Consider the following 23,911-nt stretch of genomic DNA (forward strand, 5'->3'; position numbering starts at 1 on the left):
TTTGTGACCTCTTTGGAACAACACTGATGCTTTTATGCTCTAATCTAAAAGAACACTGTGTTGTTCCGGCCCAGCTGCCTACAGATGTGATCGTCTTGGCTTGGACAGTAAGGTGTCGTTTCATTTTGTTGACGGCGATGAAGTCTGTGAATTTATGATGAGTTTATCAGGAGTTAAATGTTTTCAGTGAGTGCGATTTTGCTGCTCAGTGTGAAACGTCATCGTGCTTGTACTTCATGTTTCGAGAAGTGCAAGCGTTTCAGAAAATGTGCTGAAGCTACAGACAATAACTGACTACTGTCACCTGTTTAATTTGCTACAAACTGAGACCTAAAAACGTCCCAGCTGCAGCCAGCAGGAGACAAATGAGCTGCGACAGAGAGCCTGATGGGAAAAAACGACAAAAAAAATTAAAAGCCTTATTAAAAATGTCATAATCTCTTCAAAAAATGTGTGTATTCATCATTTAAATACAGACAAATGAAATGTAATTGGCAGTCGGCTCATTTAATGATCATTTAATTATTTTTCCCATGTATTTGCATTAAACGATTAAAATGCAATTTGACCCCATCAACTTTCAATTGTTGAGACGTACGGTATTAGTTCTGTAATCAACTATAACGAGTCACCATCATGACTTTAGGCGGACGCCTCTACGGCTTCCGGTCAGATTTAAAGTAGAAGCTACAGGTTATGACGCCAACTTTACGTCAATATTTCAGATGTCTCGCTTAACATCTCCACGACAATTTTACCTGCTTTTCCGCCTCCAGCAGGATTTAATCAGGTTAAAAAGTCAACGATAAACAATGGTGGAAAATAACTAAGTACATTTACTCAACTACCGTACTTAAGTACGATTCTTTATTTGATCATTTGCCACTTTAAACTTCTACATCCCTACATTTCAGAGAGAAATGCTGACAGCTGGAGTAACTAGTTACTTCTCAGATTGAGATTTTGGGTCTGGCAACACAGAGGCTCTCTGGACGAGAACCGTCAGTTTGATTAGTAGGCCTACATTGTAAATAAAATATTCTATTAATGATGAATGGTTAATCACTTAATTAAAAATTGGCTAATGTTCTTAATTTCTTTACAAGAAAAATTAGGAGGACTCAATTCCAGGCTTCTTACTTGATAAGAGGGAGTTTTTGTTTGTTTTTTGTTTTTTTCTCTCAACAATAAATTTTAGAGGCAAAACAAACTGCAAAATGGAGTGTAGAAAAATGTACAATATTCCCTCTGAATTATTTCTGTACTCTACTGCATCGGATTCAGATTTTGGATTGAAAATAATCCCACACTGTGCTCTGACGGAAAACTAAAGTAAGAAACAAATAAACCCGAAACTGATGTTTAAGCAACATTTAAGAGACTTTAATTTGCAGTTTCCCTCCTGCAGAACAGGAAAAGTCCCGACAACAAAATACAATTTAAGCAAAATAAAAAATAAATAAATAGTACGTTTGATTACACTGAAAACGACTCGAGGAAACAAATTTATGAGCCACAAAATGACCTGAACTCAGCTGCTCATGTGTAACAGGACACGGACTCATCTAGCGAGCTGCTTTTAGTCCACATCCGCTACGACACACTGACCTCTCCGCCTCTCTGGTGACCGCTGATGCGTGCGGTTATGTGCCGCGTGCGGGAAGATAAAAGCGAGATGAGTCGTTCATCGCACCGAGGCAGAAAAAACAAAAAACAAAAACACAGACAGCCGACACTTCATGCGAGACTTCGCTGCACTGATCCAGGCTGTGGAATAATCCTCCTCCGGAGCGACATCGGTGTCTTTTATCTCTGTAAGTCCCCAGGGAGACGTCTCCAATGGACGGTTTGACCACCGATCCTCTGGTGAAGAGCTGCAGGACATGTAACCGGATTATTAACATTTATTTGGGTAGAATCATTTATTAACTTACAGAGTCTGACTCACTGCTGATCTGTGTGTAAAACTTAAAATAGTCCAAATGTAGAGAGAAGAACACAGTAAATGTAAATACGTTGACGTTCTGAGGTGAAGTTCCCGTTCTGTTGTCTTCACAAAGACTCCTTTTCATCGTGATAAATAAGTAATAAAGCCGATACAAATGTTGCTAAACCAATAATTATTACTGAGGTTTTCACGCTTTCTAATAAATCCTCAGGGTATAAATGTCAGTATGACTTGGGTTTCTCCATTTCTGATGAACCGTTAGTCACCTGCAGTTACAAATGTTAGTAAATCACTAATAAGAGGTTCTACAGTCCATCAGGTCCCCAGTTTTAAATGTCAGTGATCAGTTTCTAAAGGGATTTTGGTCCAGGTGTCCTGCAGCTGTTTTTCAGAAGACCGGTGGTCAAACCGTCCATCGGAGACGTCTCCTTGACGAATTAATGAGCTAGAGAGACAAGAGAAGTGTTGTGCTGGAGGAGGATTTTCCACAACCTGGCAACACCAACGTAGATCTTATTAATGGCCTACAGCTGATCTACAGGGCATTAATAAATGATTTTTTAACCACTAATAAAGCCATAAATGTCAGCTTATAAACCCTTTGCAAACCCTGCCTTATCAGAAAGTGGTACCGAAACTTTAAATCATATTTGACAAACTGATGGTAGAGCGTCTGTATGCGGATCAAAGTGTTTTAAAAAGCTTATAATCTTGTGAATATCACCTTACGTCCCCTGGATCCCGTCACGTTGAGGTTTCAACGTCCACAGTGCATCTGTTCATTTCATTACACGTTTTCTCATGTTTTACGACTATCAGCTAAACAGCTGCTGGTGCTTTGTGGCCGTAGTTTACTTGGTTTAATTACAAACCGCTGTCTTTCTCTATTTCCTAAGAAGTGCATGCCCACGTTAAGTCGGATAAATTTTAAAACGCTGATTGTTCTCTCTGTTTCGGCTCTCTGCCAGCACCAGGACAGGAACTCACAGGAGGAGCCGTTTGGCTTCGGTCAGAAGTGGGGACTGATCATCATATGCAATACTGACATTCAGTTTCAGATTATTAGGTACACCTAGTCAAAATCAGTGCAGTCGAATACCTTGCGGTGAATCCTACCTTCAGGGGAGTCCAAGCTGTTTCAGAGAGGAGTTTTCTGCTTTTTAGCGCTGAAACAATTAAACAATTTGTCGATCGACAAACAGACAATTAATAGGCAACTCTTCTGATGATCAAATCAGCGTTTAAGTTATTTTTCAAGCAAACATTCCAAACATGGTCTAGTTCCAGCTTCTCAAATTTGAGGATTTGTTGTTTATGCTTGTTATGTATGTTTGTTTATTTGTGTTTATGCGATAGTAAAGTGAATATCTTTAGGTTTTAGACGGCTGGTTGGACATGAGAATGTTTGTCCCATGTGAATGTGTCATCTTGTGTTTTTAGAAAACATTTTTTTAAAATCATTTTCGGACACTTCAAGGACAATTCAATCTAGGCCTCCATAGATTAATATTCATTGTAGATTCTGCCCTTTTTTTTTTTCAATTGATCAATTAATCATTAGTCTACTGAATGTGAAAAATAATGAACAACTACCTATCACAACTTCCCGGGGATCAAGGTGACGTCTTCAAATTGTCTTGTTCTGAGAGGCTGGAAAAGGAAACGTTTGACATTGTGTCATTAGCTTTGCTTGAGAAATGACTCCAACAATTAACTGATATTCAAAACAGTTGCTGATTATACTCTGACAACTGACCAATCGATCGATTGTTTCAGCATACTGACATTGATCATTAGTTGCAGCCCTTTCTACCATGAAAACAGGAGCTGTGACTCTATTCTACCTCTACCTCAATGTCAACAGGCTTCAGTTTTCGGACGAACACGATGTCGTCGTCATCGTTAAGGTCCGGCTGGCCGAAGCCGTCCTCCGGCTCCTCTTTGAAGACGATCTGTGAGGACTCGGAGACCTCCATGGGCAGCTCAAACACTGCGTTCAGATAATCTCCCTTTCTGCCATTTTTTCCCACCATGGCTATCACCTGAGAGGCAATGGACCAGGCGAACTCCACCTTCCGGTGACTCTGAGAGCTGAGATCGAAGTTGTACTCCAGAATCTCGTACAGGGCCGGAACGTAACGATTGCAGTTTTGTTCTACATACTGATGCATCTCAAAGAGGACTCCCCTCGTCAGCACTCGCAAGTCGAGTTTGGTTTTGGCTTCTGATTTCGAGCCAACGTCAAGGTCCAACCCTTTTTCTCTGCAGATGTGATAGCTGTTGACCTTCTTCACCTGTCGCACATTTCCACTGAATACCCTCCTTTCTGTGCCTAGGTTTAAGTTTCCTGAATCGAGATCAAGACGGTTGCTGGTTGGTGGTTGTGGACTGAGCTGCGAGTGACCATTCAGTGGCACGACCATGTTCAACCACCTATTTATCTTTGGTGACATGTTTTGCTTTTTCATCAAGCTTTTCTGCGTCACGTACCATCTTGTGATCAACTGTGCGGCCTCGGTCGCACCACTTTGCAGATCAAGATCGAAATTGTGCTCCAGGATGTCATTGACCGTCTCGCGGACCTCTCCGCACAGCTCTCTGACGAAGCTGAGTATTTCCAGCACAGCTCCAGTGGTCAGGACAGTCAAATCAAGCTTCTGGCTCGCCAGATGTTCTTCCGTCGACCAAAGATTGAGACCTAGCTTTTTACAGAACGGGTGAGGCTCCACATCTGTCTGCTGACTTGTAGCTGATAATGACGAATCCCAGTTTGTCTGCTGCTCTGTTTCAAGTCCCTGTTCAGTTTGAAAAAAGCTGGTCGCATCAACCATGTTGTAAACATCTGGGAACTGAAAGGGACTGCTGAGAAACTCTGTTTTCTGTCTGGCAGGGTGGTTCCGAAGAGTCCTTTCTTTTGTTATGATGTAAAATATAAAATTGCGCTGACGCAGTTCATCTTGGAGGACAAGGTTGAAGTTGTTGTCCAGAATGTCAAACAAAAAACTTTGTAAGCTCTTTTGCATCGTAGTTGCAAATTTTAAAACCTCCCACAACACCCAGTTGGTGAGTAGTCGCAGATCCAAGTTCTGTTTCTTGCATGAACTGACATTAAAGTCTAAACCTATATCTCTGCAGTGGGTAAACATGTCGTTAACTTTGCTCGACTTCAGGATTTGTTTTGAGCGAGTAGCACGCCTCATCCACAGCCTCTGTTTCAGTGTTTTTAAATCAATGTTCTTGTTTTTGTTTTCAGAAAACGGGCGCAAGATTGGTTCATCCTTTGGATGAAAGTTAAACAAACAAGAGTTGGTGCCTTTAGTCTGAGGTTGAATTGGGGAGACGGAAACCTCCTCTTCTTCTTGCTTTACATCCAGCGCCACTGCCAACTTTGTTTCTACAGCTGTTCCTGACAAACAACTCTCAAACTTCATTTTTTCTGGTCCGACCTCGGCACCTGACTGCATTTCGGTCTCAAAATCGATTGGACACATGTATGACAGTTCACTATCCTGACAAATTTCTTGGGCACCACTGCGCCTGAGCCTCAATGTTTCTCTTCTCTTACTGGCCACTGTTAGCCTTTCCAGTTCTTGGTAATCTGTGTCAGGGTTTCTTCTCTTTTTATACTTCTGTTTCTGGTTCTTGATCTGGAATCTAAAAGGCTCCTTTCGGAAGGCACCTCTGTCCTCAGCTGTTAGGCAGGCATATTTTCTCTCCATCAGCTTGTTTAACTGCATGCGGAACTGCATTTTATCCAATTCATGACCAAAATTGTGCTTTACCAAGGCGTTAACTATCTGAGTGTGTGTTCCACAAAGCACTCTAGAAAAATCAAGCAGTTCCAACATCACACCGCTGGTCACCAGCTTTGGGTCCAGTTTCTGTTTGGGTTTTTCATGCGGTCGAACAGCCAGAGCCACACCAAGCTCTCTACAGAAAGGGTAAACATCATCTGTTCGTTTTAATTGGACTCCTCCTTTTTTCTTAATAGTGAACGTACTGCTTGCGGCCCCCTTACTCTCGGTCATCTGATTTTCTGAAGACTGGCTACTCTTGCTGCCGTCAGTGAGGACCGAACTATCCGCGATTTTGTTTCTTTTCGGGTAGTACCGTCCGGGCACCTCTGAACCTGCGGACGCCATTATAACGTTTCGATCTGGTAGCGGAAATGCTTCTTTCCATCTCCGAGGTTTCATCTTGATTTGTTCTTTCAGCTGTTTTATTTTATTGTGAACACGTGTTGAATAGTCATAATACTGCATGTCATTGTCCACGTCCACGCCGAGGTCAAAGTTGAACTCTAGCATTTCGAACAGGAAATACTTCTCTGACTTGGTCACCGTTTTGGCAAAGTCACAAAGCTCCAGCATCACAGCATTTGTCAGCAGACACTCATCTAACATCTCCTTCCTTTCCAATGCCGCGTTGAACTCCAAACCGATTTCAACCGACTCTGGGAAGGGGACTGCGACTTTCTGATACCTAATCCCGTGGTGGATACGGCGCTGCCAAATGTAGTAGTCATCGATGTTGTCCATGTTGACATGCAAATTCTCTGATTTGTCCCGGCAGACGAGATTCAGTTGACTCGTCTGCAGAATAAGCCAAAAAATTTTACTGTCAACATGTGGAGTGGTCCTGAGAGGACAGTTGAATTTGACAGAGCTCGTACTCACTTTGTGTCCTGAACCGTATCTCAGGAACTGGATCCTAAAAGACCCCCAGTTGACTCACTTGCAGAGAAAACCCAGATACTGTTTTTGAGAGCAGCTGTAGCCATCATCTTCTGCTGCTGCATCACTGAGCCAACTTCTCAGTCTGGGAGCAAAGACACAACACAGAGTTTGAGTTAGTAACAGAGCAGCAGACCTTGCAATCCTAAAACTTTTGATGCTTCTGATGCTTCCCTAAAACAGTGTCTTACATTGGAAAAATTAAAAAATTTAATCATTTAAATGAGTAAAAAAAAAAAAAGAAGTGTTTTTGAAACCCAAAGAGCCATTTCAATTCCAGTGCAAATACTAACATTTCCAAAAATAGAAGATGTGTCAGGATTAATTTTGGAAAAACTATTTACAAACTACGCGCAGCACATCCAGAATTTTGATGGTGCAGCCGTTAAAAGTATGTGATTTTAGAGCTGAATATTTCACTGAGTTGTAAGCAGAGAAATATTCAGCTCCATTATGCCAATGTACGACGTATGTGCAACAATGTCAAACTAAGTGGATTTTCTTTTACTTAAAAGCTTCTGAATGTCAAAATCAGGGTTCAAGACATTAAATTGTGTAATAAACATTAATAGTAGTACCGAGTGTTTAGCACTAGAGGTCAGTCACATATATATCAATGTTTTCTAGCAGTGCAGAGCCAGTGAGAGCACATGTAAAAGAAGAATGAGAACGGATATACGTGTCTACAAGACGAAGGGAAATTTATCTGGATTTAGCTCCGGGGGGAATATTTAAGATTCTGACATGTTTATGACCTGCTTTAATTCAATGTAGATTAAAAAAAAAAATCTGAGATGAGATCTTAAAAGAAAAGTCAGTTCATGGGAAATTGCTTCAAAACGAGGCTGAACCTATAAAACCGCTGGCTCCAGCTTTGAGTTTTTGTTTTGTCAGACGAAACATAATCACTTTTAAAGCGTCACACTTGCCTCCAGGAACTTGCGTACTTGTGTTTTGTTTGTTTTTTTCACCATCTAATAGACTAGTCAGGGCAGCACCACAATCTACAGCCTCCAGCACAACCATACAGTTCAATCAACACCTCTTTAAAACAGTTTCAACAAAACCTAAACATTATAATCTTCATGACAGCAGGATTTATTGCAGGACTGTTGTATTAGACTGCATTAGTTTTACAGTAAATCCTATCGTCACAAAGGTTGCAATGTTCAGATTTTGTTGGTTCAACTTTGTGGTCATTTAGCAGGATGTAGTTTGCTTTGCTGTTGAATTGTATTGCATTATACTGAGAAGTGTTGTTACTAATATTTAGTCTACCGTCACTGATATTAGTGGTACGGACGAAATATTGAAGAACACTTCTTTAAAACACTTTAAATTAAAATTGAACATTAAAACCATCGTATTTAAAAGTACTTTATTAAAGGAATAACTTAAGCGTTTTAAAAAAAAATGACGTTTCGTTTTCACCACTGGGACTTGAATGCTGCATCGCCCTGAAGCGCTTTTCTACGCGTTTCAATTCTACCCCGAAATGGCTGCCACATATAAACACAACTTATATTTCAAAGTCCGAAACACTCCGCTAATTATGATACGTATCATAAGGGACAATGTGTGAAACTGCTCAGCAGTTAGTAATAATGTTTTGCTAATGTTAGCCTGTCGGTCGGAGGCTAGCGTGAGCCTATCAGAGGGAAGCTAACGTTAGCCTCTCAGTGGGAGGCTAGCGTGAGCCTATCAGAGGGAAGCTAACGTTAGCCTCACAGTGGGAGGCTAGCGTGAGCCTATCAGAGGGAAGCTAACGTTAGCCTCACAGTGGGAGGCTAGCGTGAGCCTATCAGAGGGAAGCTAACGTTAGCCTCTCAGTGGGAGGCTAGCGTGAGCCTATCAGAGGGAAGCTAACGTTAGCCTCACAGTGGGAGGCTAGCTTGAGTCTATCAGAGGGAAGCTAACGTTAGCCTCTCAGGGGGAGGCTAGCGTGAGCCTATCAGAGGGAAGCTAACGTTAGCCTCACAGTGGGAGGCTATTGTTAGCCTCTCAGGGGGAGGCTAGCGTGAGTCTATCAGAGGAAAGCTAACGTTAGCCTATCCGTTAGCCTCTCAGTGGGACAGAATCAGAGCACGGAGGGGGAAAATACGAGCACCTACCCAAGACTGGAGCACAAACCGGCCACCACGGTGGTTAAAGGGGCCGGTTAAGTGTGTGGTCGAGCAGTCTGAGCTGCCGCAACAGGCCGCCAAACATCAACATACATGTAAACTCCCCCCCATACGGGCCACGTTCAGGGGCGCGTCGGAAAGCTGGATTTCACGGGCAATTTCTGATTTCTCGCACGCTACCAATAAGGAGCAGTTATCCGAACTTTATACGGACACGTGCGAGACTCTGTAAGTAACGTTGACGTAGCAGAAATTGTTAAACACGATCGAAAGCGAAATGTAAATAATGTTTCCGCCCGGTTTCGAACCGGGGACCTTTCGCGTGTTAGGCGAACGTGATAACCACTACACTACGGAAACTGGGTGAGTACGTTTTGTTCAGAGATAGAACTGCCCGCTAGTCTTCTTCTTTCGATGGCCAATAGCAGCCAGGCTGCAGTGCTACGCGGTTCCTTTATGCTCTTTTTAAAACACACTTTAAAAAACTCAATTCCCAGATCTGCTTGTGAAGATTGTTCGAAATAACTGTCTCTCATTTGCACGTCCGGGCCAAACAAACGCGACGCGATCCGCAGGCTCCATTTTTCCAGGTTTCACAGTTTTTGCGCAGATGCTTTCCAATGAGCTGCAGAGATGAATTTAGTTTTTTGTGTCCCAGTCCGATGCTACCGATCAGACACTCCTCCACTTTTCCCAAATGACCTTCTCGCTCCTACTTCTCGCTGGATCCGATCCCCTTGAAATTCGGATCCCACAACCTCTGCGTCTTAATTTTTTTCCCGATGAAAGAGCGGGTTCCCGCCAACCCCATCTGATTTTCTTTTAACTCGTTGATTTAGATTTAGCCTAATTAATAGGCCGCATGCCCCGTGGAACAACAAAGTAATGAGGAAAGTCAACGTGATTTAAAAAAGCCACGCTGGCACACATTAGAATTGGTAAAGAATGCATCTCTCAAATCAGAACCATGCAGTTTCGAATCAAATCTTTTAAATGAGAGCTAAATATAAAGCTAGTTAATGTTATGTATTCACAATCGCAGAAGAAAACAAAAGAGGAAAACACTTGACTTTTGGATGGTTTCGATGGACCCTTTAATGCTTCCATGAATATAAACGTGATCCAAAATGTAAAACAGGTGTTTCTGCCCAGTTTAAAAACCGAGGAACCGTTTGCGCGTTAAGCTAACGTGACACTACGGAAACTACCTAAAAAAGCTGCTTGTTCGGGGCGTTAAACTCTCCTTTCATACAGTCTGGACTCCTTAAATCTCACAGAATTTCAAGTGGCAGATTTGATCTGTTCACGAATATAAACATGATGAGCTGAAGTGGGAAAAGCGCGTGTTTCCGCCCGGTTTCGAACCGGGGACCTTTCGCGTGTGAGGCGAACGTGATAACCACTACACTACGGAAACTCTTGGGTTGTGAGATCCCGTTACAGCCCGGTCTCGTGCGAGTCGAATACGCTCTGTCCACAGTGTCCTAATGTTTAGACTTAAAGCTGCTCACCGGAAGCACATGAAATTACCCTAAACCCTGCTTTTTAAAAGAAGAAGAAGAAAAAGGGACTCAGCGATTGCTGCAGTTTTGGGACAACATCACCTTTTCATTTTTTTTTTTTCTCTAAACCCAAACTGCCAGAATTCATCCACTTCGTGCGATGAAAAAGAAATGAGAGAATTGAAGCCCAAACTGCCAGAATTCATCACTTCAAAGCGATGAAAAAAATATCGCCCGGTTTCGAACCGGGGACCTTTCGCGTGTGAGGCGAACGTGATAACCACTACACTACGGAAACTCCTGATTGGCCTAAACAGTCCAATCCCGAATCCGGACCATCGGAGTATTGGCCATAAATTAACGTTCAGCTCACGAGGTTTCACGGAGCTGTAGCTGACAGATTTGACGTGTCGATAAACGCAGACATGTTCTGAAGCGCTAAAAGGAGTGTTTCCGCCCGGTTTCGAACCGGGGACCTTTCGCGTGTTAGGCGAACGTGATAACCACTACACTACGGAAACTGGTGACCGAATCGATATCAACAGATCAAAATAACGGCGACCACATCGGGAACATCGTGTCGGTCATTTCACACACGGGCTTCGTCCTTTATCTTGGTTTTCGCGGTGCGGTCATTTTATCATAGAAGCGCCGCCATGAAAACGGAAGTTAAACTTGACCTCTGGGTTCACAGACTAAGTTTTACTGAACGATTACTGGCAGATTTGTTCTGTCACATGATCTAAAGTCGAAAACAACAATAATAGAAGCAATAATGTTTCCGCCCGGTTTCGAACCGGGGACCTTTCGCGTGTGAGGCGAACGTGATAACCACTACACTACGGAAACTGTACAGTTCACCCAAGTACTTGAATTTTTATTAAGTCACCAACTCAAATATAAAACACTGTTGTTGTACCTTCTTTTAGTTTTGGCTCTTAAGTGGAAATGTTCAGTTTAAACCCAAGTAAAAACTCAAACACACATCAAATGATTTGATTTGTTTTTTAATCTGCTATAAACTCATTCATATAATGTTTTTTAAAATGAAAAATCCCCTTCTGTCATTCAGCGTCGGTTACATTTAAGGTTTCAATTGTAATGAAAGAAGGAAATCCAAAGGAATCGCATGCCTCGCTGAGGAAGTGTTACCCACGTGGGATTGTTTTTATTATTCTAATAAAGCTGTTTTTGTTCCTCCTCGTCTGTTGCACAAGTTTTGGAAATTACAAGTTTGGCCGAAAGCCCCTCTGCAAACCCCACGAGTGATACAAGAAGAAAACAGTCGTTGGAGAATTTTTAAAATAACCCGTCTTTGTGTGTGAAATGACAGAGTCAGTGTGTACGTGCAGGAGAAAATCGACACGGTCACGGTCAGTTGAGAAACACTTGGGGCGGGGAATTCCTAACTTGGAAGATTTCTTCAGCTTTCACCCCTTTCGAGGTGAAAGACCCAGAGTCAAAGCGAAGCGCCATGGAGAAATGCCACGCTGGCGACGAGTCGAGATGTCGAAAGGCTGAACGCAGGTGGCGAAAAACGAACCGCCGGGTGGACTGTGACTCCTACGCTGCACTTTGGCAATTTCGCCTGCGAAGCGTGTGAGACAGTCATTCAAGAACAGCATGCAACCCAGGGCCGGGGCTTGACCTCCTACGGGGGCCCTGGGGCAAAAGGTGGCTCAGCCCCACTGTAGATGTTCACCAGTTTCACCAGCAACCAGAAACCGACCAGTACGCTAAAGCTGAAATGATAAGTCGATTAATCGATCCATTAATCCATTGGCAACAAGTTTGAGAAGTTTTGGGGTTTTTTTTACAGGTAATTCACTCGTAGCAGCTTCTCAAATGTAAATATTTGCTAGTTTTCACAATTTTCTGTGACTAAAAAAAACTCAACATATTTGGGTTTTTCACTGTTGGTCAGAAAGAAATAAAACAATTAGAAGATGTTAACTTGGGCTGGAGGGAATCACCGGGCATTTTTCAACATTTTTCTGACATTTCATTCACTGAACAATCCATTGATTATTAAAGAAAATAACTGTCAGACGTATCGATAAGGAAAATAATTGTTGTTTTCTTGATGGATGAAAACGACCTTGCCAGAGGTTTCCTGTCTGTTGATTACCTGACACACAGAAAAAAAAAAAAGAGGCAGTTTGATAAAACGGAAATCCGGTTTCCCAAACTCTGCCGATGCAGAGTATCTGTCCGTTATCGCTGATCATTTTTTCCTGAATTCAAAACCTGTCTAACTGACCGAGACCATCCTCTTCTGTGTAAGGTTACAAACTCCGCTTCAACATGAAAAGGAACTAAAGTAAAGAGGAACTAACTCTTGTGTGATGTTCATGACCCCTACATGCACACACACACACACACACAGACACACACACACACACACACACACACACACACACACACACACACACACACAGGGTATATAAGCCTCTCGGCTGCTGCTTTTAATCTCAGTCGGAGTCTGTCAGTCTTCGGGGTCTCGGCATGGAGAATATCTACGTCAGGCATGTGCAGCTGCTGGGCTTCGAGAAACGCGACGTCCCGAGTCGGCACTACGTGAGGCTCAGAACATTTACTCCACTAACTGATCGATGAGCTTCAGATCCTCTTAAGACCTTTAACCTTGACAGCTCAGTTCCGATGATTGAGAGCTGATCACAGATCTTTGAAAATAGCCGTGTAACCGATGTGACCTTCCTGTACCGTGTGTATGCGCAGGTGTACATGCTGATGGTGAAATGGAGCGACCTCACCGAGAAGCTGATCTACAGGGGGTATCCCGAGATCCACACCTTACACGTGAGTTCCTTGGCACTGCAAAATAAAAGCCGAAGCAAAACGAAATCAAACGCGGCTTTTGAATCTGTGTTCAGACACTGGTTTTTGTTTTGCTCGCAGAAATCGCTGAAGGAGATGTTTCCCATCGAGGCTGGTCTGATAGAAAAGAGGGACAGAATCATTCCTTCACTACCAGGTAAAAAACAAGAATCGTTTTCCCTCTATTTAAGCTGCTTATGAGGATCGTGTCACATTCTGGGCCCGATTCAGCACTTGTTTCTCCTGCCGTTGGGGCTGCTCAACTCCCGTTCCTACATTTGGTTTTTGGGGGGTTTTTTTGGGTTGCCTTTCTGCGTGGTTACGAAGTTATTTGTTTTGACAAGCTGCAGAGAGGAGAGGTCAAACCGCACACGACACCACATGCGATCACAGACTGGTCTTAAAAGATCATCCGTACGAGTGTGAAGCAGAGGAGGCATTTTAGAGACGGGGGGAAACGCCATCACCTTTTGGGTTACAAGTCCCTCTGCGTGTCGTTCTTTCAGGAAGCACCTGTGGTTGTCAAACACATGTGCAAGCCGACTTCTCTTTTTTTCTGCTTGTTGAAGCAGCGAGCAAACCTGCCAGGAGCCGCAGTCCGCCGCGGTGACCTCAGCCCCGCGGCGGACTGCGGCTCCTGGCTGCTCGGGGCTGGACGTACGAAGGTGGGACGTGACGCGACCAGAAAAAGACGGACGGGGGAACAGCTCGAGGCCCGAGCGCCGTGAATGACCTGTCGGGAGCTGTTAGAGTCCGTGGCACGGTGACGTGTCGGTCGGGACAAACAGCGCACCGGTTCAATGTAAAGTTTGTCCCGAGGGTGGCGCTAGAGGAGGCGTGTATATGGCAGCTTCGTTCTCTCCTGGAAGCCACAAAAACCAACCAGTACAGTAGAGATGAAGCGATTAGCTCATTCACTGATTAGTCATCTGACAGAAAAATCGATTATCATCAAATTTGATAATTGATTCATAATGTGAGTCATTTTTAAGTAAAAATACCAAAAACTTCACTGGCACCAGCTTCTCGAATGTGAATATTTGCCAGATTCCCAGTTTTGTTTGATGGTAAATCAAAGATTCAGAGAATATTGATCATAAAAAATAAAAATAGAAACTTCACAACAAATGAGCTCAATACAAACTAAAACAGTTCAGGTCTTCAAACTAGATTTTGACACCGTGTCCCCCTACAAGACCGGGATTGAGGAGCTGTCATAGTTGATGCTGTACCTCAGTGGTGCAAATTTCTAACTAATATCGATTCACTAAATTATGAAGACACACTGATAAGTGGTCAACCTGGGGGCTGGCTGCCTGCGCTCATTCAGTTTATTAAATGTAGGGAAAATGGGGCGGTTTCAGGTAAAGTGTTAACGTTGAAACGTTACATGCGTGTGAGCAAAGGATGCGAAACGTTTCCTCGGATAAGCGTCCGGCGTCCAGCAGCAGGTGAACGGTAACAAGTGGTTCCATTTAAAAAGCAAACGACTAGAAACTGACTTAAAACCCTGTCGAGCCTTGATAATAAATGTTTTGGCCTTTTCTCCGTTCGCTTTGTTACACGTACAGCTCCCGTTATTGTCGTTCATCCAGGGATACATTCGGTTTTCCCTCGTGCTCTTCCGTAATATTGTATTTTTCGTTTCCCCCTTCCTCTCCCCCGAGCAGTGCGCTCGTCATTTCTTTCTTATTAAAAAAGACCCGATGACTTATTGCTGCTCTAGCACTTCAATTCCCTGCCGTGTTGCTATGAGCAGGAGAGCCCGCTGAATGTTTAACTGTACGGAGGAAGGTCTTGGGCGCTCCGGGTTTATCTGTCGCTGAGCTGCGGATAATTCAGCGCGACTGAATAAAAGTCAGACCACTCTGACAATCAGCTGTGGTGTTCTTCCCTGGGTGCAGCAGGATTTAAAACGGGGCCGAACCGGCAAATTCTCAAACACGCGCGAAGGATTTTCCACGGCACAGGAGGTGCCGCCATGTTTGTCCGCGTCCGGTGTGTTCGCCACGTGTTTCAACGCGGCTCTCCGGAGAGGAGCCCGAGGTGGGACGAGCAAGTGGCAACAAACACAGCTCAGAGCAGATACGAAAACTAGCGGCGAAATTAGCAGCTGAGGGCTACCGTAAACTCCCATTCGACCGAACGCCGACTGAGTTTCCTTTCAGAATCGGCTGGATGCGCGTCGCACTTTCAACGATGGCCAGGTGTCACCAATGAAAGACAGACATCGTGCGGGTCTATGTTTCCTCCAGATCGTTCTCTGTTCCTGTTCAGGTTTTCAGTTTCCATGGAAAACAGAACTCGAGGTTTACACATTCTCCTTATGAAACCTTAATTACTAAACACCGATTGCGATGTGAAGAAGGAGAAGCGGAGGCCAAACCTCAGCGCTGATGCAACAGCCGCCTGCCTACACAGGTCCGGACATTTCGACCTCATTTCCAGCTCCTGGGGTCGCATACGCAGGGGGAGAGGAGCCGATGGAGGCCGCAAAAGAGATGGTTAGAGCCAGAAGTGACCACTGAGCTCGTCCGGAGATTCATCGTTCAACTAAAATGCAAAAACATAGCTTAGACATGAACGGATGCATTTAAACATTTTCTGACCATAACTTTGCAAAATATTTGTGAAAAAGTGAGTGAAAACAGTTGAGGAAAGTTTGTTCACTGATGCATCAGTCCGTCTGTATTCTCTCTATTGTTTAGGGAGCTACTGACCCTCGCAACCAGATTTTTATACTTTGACTACAAGATCATTTTAATTAAGTTCATGACAGTGGGACTCAGTTTATCTATTCATGGCTCACCTGCCAAATTTCATTTTACACGTGTTTATGTATTCAGCTCTATTCATCAGATCTCAGAGCTTCTGTCCTATTCCGCCAGGCTTTACCTCACTGTTGTACTCAAAGCCAAATACAAAGTCGTCACAACTTTTCACCGCGGTGCCATTGGTCTCGTCTTGCGTGTAGCGTTCACACTCTCTGTGCGGGTCTAATAATGTTTCATTTAGATCTCAGGCCGAGCTGTGTGGACATAGGTCAGGTTTCGGCTGTTACACGTAGAGCTGTGGGGTTTTTATTGGAGATGCCTTGAACGTATCGGACAGGATAACGGAAAAACTGTACTGCAGACGTCGTCCAGCTCACAGAGCGACACACAAATGTCCTTCAAACTAGCAGCTGAGTGAGTCGCTGCACCGAAGACGTTTGCTGCCGTCAGCAGGAGGGAGGAGAAATATGGTGTTAAAACGGAGAGCGTGAATTATCAAGTCGTCCACACAAAGTTCTTTTTTTTCACACCAGGCTCAGGGGTTGTTTTCTTCCAGGTTTCCCTTTGTCTTTTTACCACCGATGTAAAAGACGAGAAGAAGCCCTGACTGCATGCACGTCCCCAAATGCTGTTACTGGGAAACCTGTGTAGAAGTCACCGGGTATTTTTCTGGCCTCTACCTGGGCTCCCGCGGACCATCTGGTGTGTTTTTGTCTGTCTTCTCAGCGCCGCGGTGGATGGACACCCAGAAGTCGACGGAAACCAGGCAGAGCACCTTGGCCGACTACTGCCACTCGCTCATCAACCTGCCGCCTCACATCTCCCGCTGCAAACATCTCACCAGTTTCTTCATGGTTCGACCTGAGGACGAAAACCCATCTGCCTCAAACATGTCAGTGTCTCACACACACACACACACACACACACACACACACACACACACACACACACGCTTCTGCTTCCGTTGTAGCTGACTGGATCGGCTGGATGCTTCGAAAACTGTGTTACTTCAAAGTTGATCGAAAGGACAGGCTCCACAAATGACCCGCTCATGTGAAAAATGTTCATTTCCTCCTCAGACTGAAAAGAAACAAGACCTCTAATGCATCCAAGGAGGTGGTCCGCAGCAACGCGTCCGGTGAGAGACACTTTAAACTGCTTTACCAAAACCACTACATCTGCTGCTAAAACAGTTTTTTCTAGAGAACGAAATGGCAGAAATCATCTGCAGTCTGGACACAGGAGTAAACTCAAGAATAATGGCTTCATGTCTTCTAAAGATTCTTTTTATCTTCATTTCTTTGCATGTTCTTTTATTTTTTTGCTGGATTGTCCAAATATGCAGCTTGATGTTAAGATGCGTCCAGTATTTTACTGGGAGTGTGTGTGTAGTTTGTAAATGGAGACGTAAGTGCAGCCTTGTCTCTGTGTTGTTGAGTCCATCCTTCAAAACACGCATTCGTTTAGTATGCAGGACCCAAAAAGTTAAATTCACATCTATTTATTAAAATACAGCCGAGTCTTAAAGACTGAGGTTGCTCACGGAGCTCTGGACCAGACTCTGCATCCCTGACAAGCCTACAGCATTCACATCGGTTCACCAAGTCTGAGGGACTAGTCTCCCCCTGGTCCAGCAGGTATCAGGTTTAAACATAGTAAATAACCTTGTCGGCGCGGTCGTCTTCTTATTGGCTGAGACCTCCGTCACTCCTCAGGTACGTGCCTCCCTCGTACGGACATTTCACTCTGGACATGATTGACTCTCCCCATTTAACGACTTATCTGTAGAAAGAGACGAGACACTACATGGGCCCCAAGGACAGTTTCTCGAACTGTCCTGCCGCCTCCATATAAGGGGTCGTTTGTCACATATAGACAACCATATGTCTTTGGGTGCATTCTTTGCAGAATAACACCTCTGTTTAATACCAGCACCTGAGTGTAATAAGCACCACAAGCCACTTTCTTAGTCTCATAACAAGATAATATATAAAAACACATAAAAATAACCCTTCAGTGTTAAGGCTGATAATTTACACAGTTCGTGTGACACTACAGAAAACATTTATAAATCTTTTACTAGACTTATGGAAAAGAGCAACTTCAACGCTCCTCACTTATGTCTCCAGTGAACTTGCAACTTCAGCCGTAACCTTCAGCACTTGACTTTCATTGCAGCGACCGGTTCCATGGTGAAACTGTCCAGATCAGTTTCCTGTAAATGTTGGCAGTTGTATCCTGAAAAGAAAAGACATTATTATGTTTCACCTCTCAGAGATTTCTGGGCCCATCATACTGGACACCTACAGAGTGATCGCAGACTTCACCAAGACGTCCAAACACGAGATCAATCTGCACACCGGCGACCTGGTGGAAATTGTGGAGAAAAATCAGAACGGTGAGAAAAGAGTTCAACGCTTGAATTCCACCCGTGGAGCCGGCCGTTACAAAGTCTGGGGCCACATTGTCTTCAAACACACATAACCTTCTTTTAAATTCAAGCCGAGATCCCAAAGTTTTCAAAGATACCAAATATGTCGGGGAATATGTTGGGGAAAAAGTGTTTAAATGATTCCCGACTGGTCCTGCCTCAGGGTCCAGATTTCGCCGTCAGGTAACGGTCCACACAGAGACCCCACAGACCCACTTAACACCCGTTCAATTCATTTCCATCCAGCCATTGTTCCTGTCAATGGATTCGAACCCAGGACCTTCTTAGGGTGAGGAGACAATGAAAAGCTCCGTGTTGCCCTTCAGTTTTATTCCACAACATGTAAACTAAACTGCTGCCTCTGCCGTTAGGGCTGAAAACCAACTTTTAAAAAAATCAAAGGTGGCGAAAAATGCAGTTACAGCTCCCAAAATATTCCTACAGCATAACTTGCATGAGCCTGATGAAAAAAAGAGCGGCCAACACAGCAGCTGCTTTTGCTGAAAATTCTCGTGCTCCGCTTTTGGGTCACAACCCACCAGTTGGGAAACACTGCACTAGAGCTTCTGCATTGGAGCTGTTTTCTTCTACTGTTGCTGTCACTGGGTACAGATAATCAGCTCAATGTGAAAAACCTGTCGGGAAAGATATAAACAGTTTTCCTCCATCTCTGAGAAGAGGCCAGGTTCTGAGCTACTGCGGTCCCGGTCTTGTGTCCAGGTTGGTGGTTCTGCCAGTGCGGGTCCAAACAAGGCTGGACTCCTGCGTCCTACCTGGAGCCTCTGGACCAGCCGGAGGAGGCCGAGGATGCTGAGCCAAACTACGAAGGCAAGCTGTTTACGTTGCTCCCCCGATCAAAGGCCTTTCCGGTCTTCCCCCGTGTGTCTTTCTAACGGCGCCGCGTCTCCCTGCAGGGGAGCTGTACGTCACCGTCGGCGCCTACAAGGCGGAGCAGGAGGACGAGATCTCCCTGGAGCCGGGTGAAACCATCGAGGTCATTCACAAGCTGCTGGACGGCTGGTGGGTCGTCAGGTACGATCTACGCACACCATTAAAGTTTTGCCCCGGTACTCCCCCTTAACCTTTCCCCTTTCTTAGAGTCTCCTTGCACATATCGCTGGTTCGTTAAGACCTACTGGATGGTTGCAGGTTGGTGCTCATACGTTTTAAATTTGAATGAATATACTTTTTTATTAACATATTTATAACCAACTTCAGTTCTCAGCCTTGGGGCCAGTGTATGGTCAGAACTAGTTCTCACGACGCGTTGTCCGACCATGTTGTAAAATTAAGTCCGAACGCGGGTCATACTGTTGCACTCGGTTGTTGAAAAGAGACAGAAGCAGTCGTGTAACGAATGAAAGAAGGGAGCGGAGTGAGCTGGCCAATCACGGCCTGACGTGGGTGTGAAGCGGTCAGACCCCGGAAACCCCACCCAGCCTCCCAGTTCAGATGATGGAGACGTGTGTGGGGAGGGGGTGTCCGCAGCTATTCAATCATCCGACGCTTCCTTCCCAGTCAAGCTGCTGCATACGACTGATCTGCCATTCGATTAATATATAAGTTGTTTTCCCTCAAAAATTGCGACTCTCCCCGTTATAAAGTGGCAGCAAAAAAATCGAATGAAATTCCACACGGCTTTGAACCGGTAGATCAGATGTTTGCTCTGCATCCAGTGCAGAACAAACAGGCTGAAAGCAGCAGCCCTGTCTACAGCAGTCAGAGCTGAAAGGAACCAAACATGCACAGTTGAAGTCTTTGGCGTTTGTTGGGTTTTTCTTTCTCTGTCTCTGTTTGTTAGTTGTTTTTTTTCTTCATATTTTTGGTTTTTCAAGTATGGGTACGTGTGTATTTATAGATATGCTTAGTTTTCTATTTTTTACGATGGACAATCATATAAAGAGATATTTCTGTTTGTATTATTGTGAATTCTGTTTATATTGAGTTGTCGACTGTGAACACGAACGTTGATAAACTCAAATCCCTCTCATCAATTTATTAATTATAAATTTCATGCATAGATTTTATGTAACCTCCCTGCAGTTGCTCCAAAATGAATGTACCTGCTCATAGCTCACGGCACAGGTGTGACTGATGCATGCGTGCGCGTGGTCTGGGACTGGCCAGTGGCACAAAGTCGTTTTTATCTGAACATGATCCAGCCTGGGATCACGTTTCCACAACAAAAGGTATTGGCTGTTGCAGTTCAGTCGTATAGAAACGTAATTTCCAGGAGACGGGGTTGCATGATGACACCTGAGGCTGGCAGCAAGGAGTCCGGTTCTAGAGGCACCTTGACGTGAGCTGGGGTGGCGGACGAGGGAAAACCTTGACCCGCTGGTGGCGCTAGAGGTAAAGCGAGAGGATCACCGAAGACTTTAGGATTCATGCTCTGGGGACCGTGAATGTTTCTACCAAATTTCATGGAAAATCCAGTCGATACTTCCTCAAAATATTTTACTCTGGACCAAAGTGTTGGACCAGGGGGCTCGACACTGCCACCTGTAAAGCCGAACCGCTGACGTTCATGGGAATTAATTCCCGCATTTGCACCTTTTGTACGTATCCTGCACGTGTACTTACTCGTTCCGATGAATATTTACGATTGATAACGGCTTGTTGATGCTGTCTCGTACAGACAAGGTGAAAAGACTGGCCATTTCCCCTCCATGTACCTGCAGAAGAGCGGCAATAAAGAGAAATACGAGGCGGCCAGGACGAACCTGCGGGGACAGAAACCACCGCCTCGCAGGTATGTCAGAGATCACACAGGATGACACTGAAAACCGTGGGCATTAAAACATTACAGCCGAAAATACACGATTTACAGTTCAATGTCACATCCTTAAAATTATCCGCTGCAATCTGAAAAAGCCTCCTGCACATTTAGGGAATTAGACTACAAACCTAAAACCAAATAAAATAAATTTCACATGTGAACGGTCTAGTTATTTACTGTTTGAGTATTTCAGAAAGGGGGCTTTGTAATTAATTGCTAACTGTAACGGCCTAATGCGGGCGACAGCCACAGACGTACAGGTTTGCACACACAGTTCCTCTGTTGCCACTTTGGGGTTTCATTGTGTCACTTCAGACAAAAGGGGAAGTCTGTTGTTTTCCACTCTCTCTCTCGGTTGCACCACAGTTTCTGATTTCCTTTCTCTGACTGACACGATTTTCAGCCCTACCCCCTCTAACGCTTTTGTTTTAGATACGTTTGGATAAAAACATTAAAAACCTGCGTTGAAATATTTCTGACTTCTATCAAACACGGTTTCGGCCCCGTTTGCAGACACCTGATAAACGTGTTGCGTACAATTTGACCAGAAGGGCCAAGTTTATCATGCCGTAGACGTATTAGGTTAACTATTCATGTCTTGGTTGTCCCTTGGGACAGATTCTTTCTGCCAAATGAGTTTTTATTATTAATCTGTTTTACATTTCGTAGGAGTTAGCCAGTGGATTTATGAAGCACGATACATGTTTTAATTTTAACTAACGTAAATAACACAGTGGGTCTCGCTCCCGTTCGGTTAAAATGTTATCTCCAGAGTAGGAAAAAACTCCTAACGGGCCAAAGAATTCCCAGAGTGATGCATCTCCGATCCTGCTCTCGGGGCAAGGAGCAGAAGCTTTTCTATCACATTCAGTCACTGGGGAAATGACGCCCATCTGCTGATATTTGTGACGGGGACGGTTCAGGTCTGAAACAGTGATGATATCCGGTCTGTCAAAAACCCAGACGGTTTCTGCCACAATAAAACCAAACTTCGATCGATCTCAGGGCGAAGCGGGTAACTCACAGGTTTGTTCACTTCCCGCCGTTCAGCGCCAAGTCACGGAAAAACAAGCTGCGGTCGTGCAAACCGTGGGTCGATTTATTTAATCCTTCCTTCGTTCACCTGTTCGAGCAAATTCAAATCCACGTGCGCAATCCATGCGAATGCAGCGCTGATGCACTATAGGCAGCGTAAATCGATGTGATTGGACAGGGCTGACTGCTCATCGTCGTAAGATTTAAGCTATGTATCAACTTTGGCACCGTATTATCGCGCCCACCACCCTGTGGCCTGTTACTTCCCTAGACAGGTAAAGTCCGTGCCCAAAAAATGTTACCTTCTGCTTTTTGTATTTTTCCACCGTTTGAAATTTCAAACCAAAACTGTCTGAAAACTACAGAACATCACCACGTTTCCATTTTTTTGTGGTTGAAAGTGCGGTAGAGCGGCATGGGAGGGAAATTCTGGGATCATGAGAGGGCTAGAACGGTTATGTGACCAACGCCCTCCACCTCCACTCACCAGTGCAACTCCGTGTGTCCGTGTTCTTTCGGTCTCAGATCCACCATCAGGAACGCCAAGAGCATCCACAACAGGTCCCGCCGGCGGCTCAGCCAGGAAGCCTACCGCAGGAACAGCCGGCGATACCTCCAGCAGAAGGGCGGCGGCCTCGCCGAGCCGGAGGCGAACTCCAAGGACAACGCAAAGTCCCCGCTGAGGGAGAGGAAAAACCAAGGTAATGAAAACTTTCCATACTGACACGTTCTATAGTCTGTCACCTCTGGAAATGTCTCTAAGAATGTGACATTTTTTATTTGTAAAAATCAGATTTTTTGTTCCTGGTTTGATCAAACAAAGCTTACAGGGCAAAAAGTGGAGAAAACCCACCTGCTTTGGCTCAAAAATCTACCGCCAACACACACACAACCTGCTTGTTTCTGACCAACAGACAACATCCCCGAGCTGTCTGGCTCCAGTTCGGAGAGCGAGGCGAAGAGGGAGGCTCCGGTCATCCCTCCCCGGCCGAGTACGGACCTCATCCTGGAGCGCTGCACTGACACCACCCGCAGGAAAGTCAGCCTCCACAAGCCGCGCTCCAGCTCCGACAGCTAGCGTGGGCGTCCGCCGTATGTCTGGGGGGGCAAACCGAGTGGTGTTTTAGGCATTTTTTATCATTACATTACAGTATATTACAAAGCGTGGAAAACTGATAGGGACTTGAGGGAATATTTGAGTTATTATCATTAAAGTCCCATAAAAAGACCAGAACCGACCTAGCGTGTTAGTCCGTCTCTGGACACTCCCTGACTTCCACACTCTGTCTGTGGCTCTTCGTGGTTCCCACACCTCCGGCGTATACAGCTTCATTTTTGACACCAGTGGAATAAGCGATTTCCTCAAACGGCTGCTCACAGTGGTTTTTCAAACAGAAGTAGAAACAGCGCATTGATGGGGGACTATTTTCAGCAGCGGATCGATCTACGTTCGGTGCTGCAGCGAGTATTTGGGGCAGCGGGACGGTGTCTGCGTGCGCGGGACGGGGTCTAAATAAACTACGGCGCGTGTGTCGACGGTGGTGAAGGAACGCGTGACCCGGTGCAACGGTGCGGCTCACTGATGCGTCTCGCATCCGTGGCTCGGAGGAGCAGCGTCCATCAGGGTTTAGATACGCAGACTCAACACTTGTTGCTCTGGTCTTTTCGTGGGATTTGTTGACAGGAAGTTTTTCTTTGGGCCACTGTGAACTAGGTTTTTGAAAACCCTGACTTTGGCGCCATCTGGT

General features: G+C 44.8%; 2 protein-coding genes and 5 non-coding genes across 18 annotated transcripts; 1 reads left to right on the forward strand and 6 right to left on the reverse strand.

Annotated features, from left to right (window-relative positions):
- Nucleotides 1–1,372: 1,372 nt before the first annotated feature.
- Nucleotides 1,373–9,029, reverse strand: LOC120802720. Of its 8 annotated transcripts, XR_005709258.1 has the most exons (6): nt 8,793–9,029; nt 6,625–6,766; nt 3,799–6,540; nt 3,542–3,598; nt 3,065–3,114; nt 1,768–1,874 (listed from the first exon to the last, which is right to left on the reverse strand). XR_005709258.1 is itself a non-coding variant. In XM_040150809.1 (5 exons), the coding sequence occupies exons 3-4, from the start codon at nt 6,484–6,486 to the stop codon at nt 3,545–3,547; spliced, it is 2,742 nt and encodes a 913-aa protein (XP_040006743.1). In that variant the 5' UTR covers nt 6,487–6,540; nt 6,625–6,766; nt 8,793–9,029; the 3' UTR covers nt 1,757–3,114; nt 3,542–3,544. The 8 variants fall into 8 exon arrangements, 7 of the variants coding, with proteins under 7 accessions (XP_040006746.1, XP_040006739.1, XP_040006740.1 ...); XM_040150809.1 differs by having other exon boundaries at nt 1,757–3,114; XM_040150811.1 differs by lacking the exon at nt 3,542–3,598.
- Nucleotides 9,030–9,091: 62 nt separating this feature from the next.
- trnav-aac lies at nt 9,092–9,164 on the reverse strand. The gene has a single exon. It is a non-coding gene; the product is annotated as a tRNA-Val (tRNA).
- Nucleotides 9,165–10,148: 984 nt separating this feature from the next.
- trnav-cac lies at nt 10,149–10,221 on the reverse strand. The gene has a single exon. It is a non-coding gene; the product is annotated as a tRNA-Val (tRNA).
- A 310-nt stretch (nt 10,222–10,531) lies between these two features.
- On the reverse strand, nt 10,532–10,605 carry trnav-cac. Its single transcript has one exon. It is a non-coding gene; the product is annotated as a tRNA-Val (tRNA).
- A 149-nt stretch (nt 10,606–10,754) lies between these two features.
- trnav-aac lies at nt 10,755–10,827 on the reverse strand. Its single transcript has one exon. It is a non-coding gene; the product is annotated as a tRNA-Val (tRNA).
- Nucleotides 10,828–11,082: 255 nt separating this feature from the next.
- trnav-cac lies at nt 11,083–11,155 on the reverse strand. The gene has a single exon. It is a non-coding gene; the product is annotated as a tRNA-Val (tRNA).
- Nucleotides 11,156–12,786: 1,631 nt separating this feature from the next.
- On the forward strand, nt 12,787–23,250 carry ncf1 (neutrophil cytosolic factor 1). 5 transcript variants are annotated; one of them, XM_040149515.1, is made up of 11 exons: nt 12,787–12,883; nt 13,046–13,126; nt 13,226–13,301; nt 16,645–16,810; nt 16,998–17,056; nt 18,194–18,316; nt 19,070–19,177; nt 19,264–19,381; nt 20,988–21,101; nt 22,689–22,864; nt 23,078–23,250. In XM_040149515.1, exons 1-11 carry the CDS (start codon nt 12,812–12,814, stop codon nt 23,239–23,241), a joined length of 1,257 nt encoding a protein of 418 aa, XP_040005449.1. In that variant the 5' UTR covers nt 12,787–12,811; the 3' UTR covers nt 23,242–23,250. The 5 variants fall into 5 exon arrangements, with proteins under 5 accessions (XP_040005449.1, XP_040005453.1, XP_040005452.1 ...); XM_040149518.1 differs by lacking the exon at nt 12,787–12,883 and having other exon boundaries at nt 13,201–13,301; XM_040149516.1 differs by lacking the exon at nt 12,787–12,883 and having other exon boundaries at nt 13,107–13,126; nt 16,452–16,810.
- The last annotated feature ends 661 nt before the right edge of the window (nt 23,251–23,911 follow it).

Source organism: Xiphias gladius, chromosome 17 (genome assembly GCF_016859285.1).
Source record: "Xiphias gladius isolate SHS-SW01 ecotype Sanya breed wild chromosome 17, ASM1685928v1, whole genome shotgun sequence".
Taxonomy (NCBI): domain Eukaryota; kingdom Metazoa; phylum Chordata; class Actinopteri; order Istiophoriformes; family Xiphiidae; genus Xiphias; species Xiphias gladius.